The sequence below is a fragment of the Macrobrachium nipponense genome, chromosome 22 (assembly GCF_015104395.2).
Source record: "Macrobrachium nipponense isolate FS-2020 chromosome 22, ASM1510439v2, whole genome shotgun sequence".
Lineage (NCBI taxonomy): Eukaryota > Metazoa > Arthropoda > Malacostraca > Decapoda > Palaemonidae > Macrobrachium > Macrobrachium nipponense.
Genome location: NC_087213.1, coordinates 53,065,028 through 53,073,382, shown reverse-complemented (window position 1 = coordinate 53,073,382; position 8,355 = coordinate 53,065,028). Strand labels below are relative to the sequence as shown.

General features: G+C 38.1%; 1 protein-coding gene across 1 annotated transcript; it reads left to right on the top strand.

Moving 5' to 3' along the window:
- Positions 1-1,171: 1,171 nt before the first annotated feature.
- Positions 1,172-8,042, top strand: LOC135198641 (techylectin-5B-like). The gene is made up of 4 exons (XM_064226415.1): positions 1,172-1,263; positions 2,066-2,285; positions 3,138-3,532; positions 7,355-8,042. Exons 2-4 carry the CDS (start codon positions 2,067-2,069, stop codon positions 7,524-7,526), a joined length of 786 nt encoding a protein of 261 aa, XP_064082485.1. The 5' UTR covers positions 1,172-1,263; position 2,066; the 3' UTR covers positions 7,527-8,042.
- Positions 8,043-8,355: the final 313 nt, after the last annotated feature.

Genomic DNA, 8,355 nt, shown 5'->3' with positions numbered 1-8,355 from the left:
GAGAGTTTGCTGGGTAACCTTGCAATCTTAACATACATTATTCTGGTTTATAAAATTTTGAGAAGTTTTTTTCATACTTTGTACCTTTAAGAATAAAAAAAAAGAGAGAAAAAAAAGTCAACTTTGTTTACGAGTCTGTCAGTAGAAAATGCCGTCTCCAACAGGTTATCATCGTACTGTATAGAGCAATTTTTATCCTTAGGCCTAAAGTACTATCTTCGTGTCTACGTAAAACACGTACGATAGTCTGTAAATTAATAGAGAGAACTTGTAACTATCATCACAAAATATTGAATAATGTAAAGAAAAACTAGGGACCGGATTCTAAATGAGTTTCCCCTAAGTAAACCTTCCAAAGATAATAAACGCCAAATGCCAGTTTGTTCATATGTGCATATACGTGCATGGATGTCTACTGCCGATGCAAATAAAAATGAGTTTTTTTTATCTGCCAATAAAACTGCAATTCAACACCTGACGAGTCTTATATCGATAGGCTAAATGCTACAGTGTGACGGCGATGAACCCAGAGGCTCAAACAGGATAAGCCTACTTATCTTTGTAATTAAGAGAGCTACCAGTATCGTTCAAAGAAGTCTATAACATATACAACATATCATTGGCCTTCTGGAATAAGACTTCGGCGCATGATTGGCTATGCTGGTCGTGAAAACATGAACATAATAACATATATTAATAACACAGGGAAAATGTAGTAATTGGAATAAAGTACCATTAATTATATTCTAGCGATAAACAGTGTATAGATCGCCTACCAAGTAGATTCATGACGCTTGGATAACAAGAAGAGGAAGATATAAACGTGAATTGTCAAATCCTAACGAAGTTTATAATATCCAGAATGCGTCGAGTTTCTCAAATAAATATGTCTGTTTGGTTACTGAAGACAAAGACAACGTAGTCTGAACGCCATTGAAAATTAGCCGTTGGAACGGCTAAGTATACATACGCATGCACTCGTTATTTCATGCAACCTATTTACTAAAAAGAAGAGGATGTTTATTTTTTTATTTTTTCATGGAAATATCGTATAACTGCGTTGCACGATATCTTCCACCCATTATAAAAAATACTCAGAAGATAAAGAAGAAGAAATAACGAGAATCATTATTTGATAATTTTTTAGTCACCGTTTCGATGCAAGGTATATAATTATACAGTAAACAGCGGCCATTGGTAGAGTTTGTTGGGTCATATTACTGAGAACTGTTAAATTACCACTACTCGTCCTGAGGTTCCAAGGTTGTTACACTCATTACACATTTTCGTTCTTTAAATGGACGTTTCTTGCTATATGATAGAGGAGAATAATTTTCATTTTGTTTGTAGATAAGTCGTACACGCATACAACACACACGATATCCATCTATTAAATGGAATTCTGCCGTTGTAACAGAACATTTTTACCAGTCTTAGATATATCAGTAGGTATATCTCTATATCCTTTCCAGGTCCTATCTTTTGTCATCCATCCTCTCCAAATTAGCAGATCACCTCAGTTATGAATTCCAAGCAGCTATGTCCTTCTCAGACCACATATTCTCAAACCCGCCAGCTACTCCTTTTCCATCACCTATATTTGCATTGATGTCAGCCAGCTCGACCATCCACTCTTGTGTTATGGTTCTGGTCTCTCTCTCTCTCTTTATATATATGCATGTATATATATATATATCTATATATATAATATATATACACACACATTGTAAGGAGATTTCCCTCTACTTTTTGGAGGGGAGGGGGGGTCTGTGTTGCTTAGGTTTCCTGCAAATGGCAGGAATCTCTGTCATGTAAATAATTCTTAAAAAACGCTTAACTGATGTGCAAAATTTAAAGCGTAAAAAATAGTTTATTTTTTTTTATCATTAGTACTGAAAACTAGTGTATGAAGATCGTATCCTGGAACTTAGGATTTGAATAAGAAATGACCGTTACATCCATTGGCGATTTATTTTCAAATCTGAATAGTGCTTTGTAATTCCACTCGCAGATTTCACCCAAGTTCTTTAGATGTGTTAATTCCAGCGAAACTCTCTCATTTCAGGATGGCCCTGTCGTCAGCGACATTTCTAGCGGGCCTTGTGCTCCTGCTGGTGGTACGACACCCGGCTCTCTCCTCCTCCGTCCCTAGCCAAGGGCAAGGTGTCTCTTCGTCTGAAGAGGTCTTTGCCCGGAATTGCCTCGAACTTCTGCATCAGGGAGTCACCCTCAGTGGTGTCTACACGATCCACCCTTACGACAGCTTCCCTGAGCATCCCGTGCAGGTTTGGGACTCACCTTGGTAAATGTAAAAAGAGGCGGCCTCATGAATATGACGTTTTTAGTCTAATTTTTGGGGGTGGGTGGGTTGGGGGGGACGGTTTATGTAGCTACAGTCCTCCACATGGATTATTACCTCTCTGGCGGACCCTTATACGTTTTCTAAATAAGTTGCTTCATATATTATTTTACGTTAGTTGTCTTTTAGTATTTTCTCATCAGTATCGTATACTCCTGCAGAATGGGAGGGTTTTTAGCTTTTTGAATTTGCTTTCTTCTTATATGATCTTCACTTCGGGCGGTATTTTGTTGTATAGTTGATTAATTTGGTTCAGCAATATAGAAAAGAATGCATATAATGCAGTGTAGGTGAGATAATCTGTGAAAATTACCGAAATTCGCCGTCTTTTGTCCAAGTGTTTACTTAAATCCCCGGAGTACTAAACATGGCGGGAGATCTGAGGGACGTCGTAATTTAGTACCAGCCCCTCGAACAATTAAAATCAATGTTTGACAAAACACTGCAGATTTCTTATTCTCTCGTTATTTTACTCGGTATTTTACCTGTACTGCATTGTATACACAATTTTCTGAACTGTTTAGCCTATAAATTGTATTGAAAACATATATTCACACGGCCACCTTCTTTACCCTCCCATCGTTAACATGTTATTGCTTCTTCTGTATTTTAGTAGGAGGAGATGTGGCTTCTTTTATTGGAGCCAATATACTCCTATTTGATATCTTTTTCTTCTGTTACTTTTATAAAAGCCACAAATAAACTAGGAGTTGTCCCTTTATTCTTACCTTAAATGACAAGATTTTAACAGCGCACGCCACTCACTCTCTCCACGCAGGTATTATGCGACATGGACACCATGGGAGGTGGTTGGACTGTCATCCAGAGAAGGGACGACATCCAACCAAGGAAGGACTTCTACCTCACTTGGATGGAGTACGCCCTGGGCTTTGGGAACCTCAGCGGGGAATTCTGGCTGGGCCTGGACCACATCCACGCGCTGACGGACCAAGCCTATAACGAGCTCTTGTTCAACTTGCACGACTTCGAGGGCGAAGAACGTCACGCCCTCTACAACTTCTTCTACGTATACGACAGGAACTCGGATTACCTGATGGAGGTCAACGGGTACTCGGGCGATGCCGGGGACTCTTTCGCGTATCATAACGGGCATTACTTCTCGACCAAAGACAGAGATCTTGATAATAGTACCAAGGATGATTGTGCTGAGAGGTAAGATACAGGATAAAGAAGTGGTCACTGGTTTGAATTTGTATCTGTCATTAAAAAAAATGTGAACATAATTCCCCCCCCACACACACACACACACACACACACACACACACACACATACACATACACACACACACACACACACACACACACATATATAATATTATATATATATATATATATATATATGAATGTCTTTTTACTTTAGTACATCAGTATAATATGAAGATAAAAGGAGGCCCCTAAAACATTATTTTAACGTTACAACCATATATTTCGAGCAGTGTGGCAGTAAGTCTCTGTTGGTGAGTCCCCAGGAAGGGTGGAAATTCAACTATTTCCTGGTGATTTTTGGCCTCATTAACTCCGGCTGGCGACTCGTCCGGCGGTCGAATGTTCTTGGACACCTGCCTGAGGAGCGGCCTAAGGATTAGTTCGTCGATGTCATCCGATTTCCAATGTGCTCCAGACAGGTTCATATTGTTGGTTTGATTGATGATAGCAGATTCCAGTATTTTCCTTTTGTACGGACAGCTACTTTTGAAAATCAGCTCTACCCCACTCCAGTTAATTGGCCTTTGTCCCTAATATGTAGGAAAATCCCCGAGTTCTCTGATGCATATCACACTGATCTTTTGTGTTCTGCTAATCTTGCGAGATGGATCTACCAGTTTCCCCAACGTAAATCTCATCTCATTACAATTGCTACACAGTATCTTGTAAACGCTGGCTTCTTCTCCTCTTTTATTTAGGTACACGTTAACGATGAATTTGGGATAATGGAAAATAAAAGGATTATTAGACCTGAGGTGTTCTGTGGCTTTTAAGATGTTTTCATCACATGGAATTTTTATTTTATTGCTGAAGTCTGTTTGCCTATTGTGAGTGGGACCTCTATAGTATATTGTATTCGCTTTATTTATAGCCTTCTCGATAATGTATGGTGGGTAAAGCAGTTGCATTAGGTGCTGGCGGATCTGTTGAATTTTTATCTACGTAGTGCCCATTTGAGGAATAGGTTGCACCCGACCATGATCTTTATGGATACATCGTAGTAATTTAGGAAATGAATATGTGAAACAGCGTAAGTGGGATTCTTGTATACTGTAAACGCATATATATTCTGCTCTCTTATGATTATTACGTCTAGCAACGGCAATATCCCGTCCTTTTCCCATTCTGTTCCGACTATGAAATTCAAAAAAGGTGTCCAAGAACATCCGACCACCGGGCGAGTCGTCAGACAAAAGTTAATGAGGCCAAAAATCACCAGGGAATAGTTGAATTTCAACCCTTCCTGGGTCACCAACAGAGACTTACTGCCACACCTACATATTTTAAGACATCCGATGTCCATATTTTACCAGTGATCAGGAGCACAGAAGGAAGTGCTCGAAATATATGGTTGCAACGTTAAAATAGTGATCTATGGGCCTTTTATCTTCATATATATATATATATATATATATATATATATATATATATATATATATATATATAAAGATAAATGCCACGAAGGAAAAATAAACGAAGGAGTCTGCGAGATCTTTCGGCTGAAAAGCCCTTTACTGAAGCAGCTGCTTCAGTAAAGGGCTTTTCAGCCGAAAGATCTCGCAGACTCCTTCGTTTATTTTTCCTTCGTGGCATTTATCTTTATTTATGGATTTATCACGTTCCTAACTTTCGTGATTCTGTTATACATATATATATATATATATATATACTATATATATATATATATATATATATATATATGTACACTCGACAAGAAAACTGAAGATACAGTTTTCATTAGCTTTCGTTCATCCAATTTCCCATTTGTTTTTACTGAAGAGACATAATATCGCTAAATTTACTCTAGAATATGAAAATATACTGCAAATTATATCATATAAGCTAAAACTGCAAAACAAAACCGTTCAGATACTTAAAAACACGATATATGTTCGAAGTAATTGGAATTTCTCAGATGGATTCGTTCATAGAGATCTGGTAGATAGAATGTGAATTTCTGATTTTAGTACTGTGTATCACGACGACAATATTTACTCGTTTTGCTTCATGAACGGGGATATATTGCATCATCGTAAGTGGTGAATGCAATTATTTTAGTTTCTACAAACTTATGTTTGCATTCCAAAGCGATTAAAGTTAGCTGACATCAATGGCACTCAATGTTGCGACGGCTAAGGTAGGTTGAACAAATCTAGTTGCATCCACAAGAGCGTTTTCTATGATGTGAGGAGGAGCCCTAGAACTTCAAGCGGGAAAGCGCGTCACTGAATACTGGCTAACGTAACGGATTTCACACTTTGATTACTTTGACGTTGACATGGATCGAATGCTAATTGCTGTTTACAAAGCTACTGCCTTTAAACATAAATCTAAATCAAGGTTAAAGTAGCATGTCAGCTCAAAGATTTTCTGGCTATATGCTCCCATTACAAAGCAGTTCGTAGCAGCCTACAGCCCTACACGACTGCATTTCTTTGCCACGAGGCTGAAAGATCTCCCACGATATAAAACTTTAATTGCCTGTGCAATACATATTGAGTTATTTGTGGTAATAAATATTTTTACTTAACACAGCTTTTTTCGTGAATGATTTGTGGATGAAACCCGATTTTCAAAAGTTAAGACTATATCAAGAGAGCAAGAATGACCGCACCCTGTGCCAAAAATTTTCTACGTCTTTTTACAATTTTTGAATGCTACGGCAACTGTCGAATGTAATCAAGATTAGGGTATGAATTTCTTAGAGAATTAACTTGAATATTATGATCCTGCAAATTTTATCTAGCATAGTGCAGCACGATCTTGGCAGTCATATCATATCGCGCAAGCATGGGCCTATCGATAGAGATACTTAATTCATTATATTTTCTTCTGCCTTTCCCCCGTCATAAGTCCGTCACCAGTACTATAATTCTCTCTCTCTCTCTCTCTCTCTCTCCACTTCTAAAACATACTTTAAAAATATATGAATTACCACTCAATCTTCCCCCCAAAAATATAATGAAATTTAGTAGTTATAAATAGGCCTAAGCTTTCACATGAGCAGATCTTGCTCCTCTCTCTCTCTCTCTCCCCCCACTTTTAAAACACATTTGAAAAAATATTATCACTCAATCTCTCAAAGTAAATATAATGAATTAAGTATCTCTATAGATAGGCCTATGCTTGCGCGCTCTCTCTCTCTCTCTCTCTCTTCCTCTCGTCCAAGTTTCTCTCTCTCTCTCTCACTTTTGAAACATTTGAAAAAAAGATCATCACTTAATCTCTCAAAGTAAAAATATTGAATTTTAGTATCTCTATCGATAGGCCTATGCTTGCGCGCTCTCTCTATCGTCATAATATTTCATTCTTTACTGTAATGTTCCTTACGATTTCCACAAGTACTGCCCAAATTTTAAAACCCTTTCTCTCCTTGTTTAAGATCCATCTTTAATTACGTATGAATTTTACGTCAGTTTAGTGTCAAACATTACTTATAAATAAGGCTTCACAGTAGGTTTTAAAAAAGGATGATCGATATTCTACCCTGAACTGACGTTACCAAACCAACATTAACGAATAATATAGAGCCTGTTTCTACATCCAAGTATAAATGATTATAGGACCTAACAGAATCTTTATGGTGTAAAGTTGATGGAAATCTAGAAAGCAAACAAACGCTATATTTTTTAAGCTCCGCCCCCTTTCAAGAGTTGCCAGGTGTGGCATTATTGAACAATATATGTCCGAAGATTTAAAAAAACTGTATCTTAACTTTCCTTGCCGAGTGTACATACAAACCAAAATATCTTGTTGACTGATATACAGGTACTCAGGCGCTTGGTGGTACAACGCATGTCATCACTGCAATTTGAATGGCCTTTATCTCTCCGGACAACACGAGTCCTACGCCGACGGTATTGAATGGAGTTCTTGGCATGGTAACTATTATTCCCTCAAGAAAACGGAAATGAAGATCAGGCCGGCGTATGACCATTAGGGTGGACTAATAAGTCAATGTCTCGGAAGTCATTGACAGGTATAAGACGTTCGGTTGTTTACAAAGGCTATAGTAGATTCACATCAACCGTGCATTTGATGTCTAGGCCAGTCCCTTATGATGCTCCTGATTGGCTGTTGATAAGCCAGTCACAGGGCTGGAAACTCTCAGTCTCTCTCGAGAGTTCACATAGGCAGGATGTATGTTCCCCCTCTCCTGAAAGACGTATCCTTCAGGAGAGGTGGAACATAGATCCTACCCATGTGAACTCTCTCTCTCTCTCGAGAGAGAGAACTTCCAGCCCTGTCATTGGCTTATCAACAGCCAATCAGGAGCGTCGTAAGGGACTGGCTTAGACATCAAATGCACGGTTGGTGTGAATCTCCTATAGTAGTAGACCTAGGTTTATAACGTCACGAATCGATGAAACAAACGAATACAAAAATGACTTTTTTTTTTTTTTTTTTTTTTTTAATTCTTATCGTTCTAGGCTGAAATAAATATCTTGGAAGCGTAGTCTATTCTGTCTTTCATTCCTTAGACCTGAAAGTCTACAAGACGAACTCTCCTGGGAGCGAATCTGATCTGTGTGACTAGTCTAAAGTGTTACTTTTTCAAACCTGAAGCCTCATTAAAAGAAAAGAAAAGAAAAGAAAAAACAAAAAACAAACAAACTATTTCTTGATTGTTTTCCTAGTATGAATGATCTCGTGATTATTGAATCATACCTCATCTTGGTTCAACCTTGGAGACCTAAATGAAATTGCGGCTCACTGTAAGCAATATCAAACAAGTTTATTTAACCAAGACGCCTCGTTCTCACGTATTT

Bases quoted from the DNA above. Each gene is read 5' to 3' on its own strand.
- LOC135198641 (XM_064226415.1), top strand. From the start codon at position 2,067: ATGGCCCTGTCGTCAGCGACATTTCTAGCGGGCCTTGTGCTCCTGCTG. The intron at 2,286-3,137 runs GTTTGGGACTCA...CTCTCCACGCAG, and splicing joins TCCCTGAGCATCCCGTGCAG to GTATTATGCGACATGGACAC. The intron at 3,533-7,354 runs GTAAGATACAGG...ACTGATATACAG, and splicing joins AAGGATGATTGTGCTGAGAG to GTACTCAGGCGCTTGGTGGT.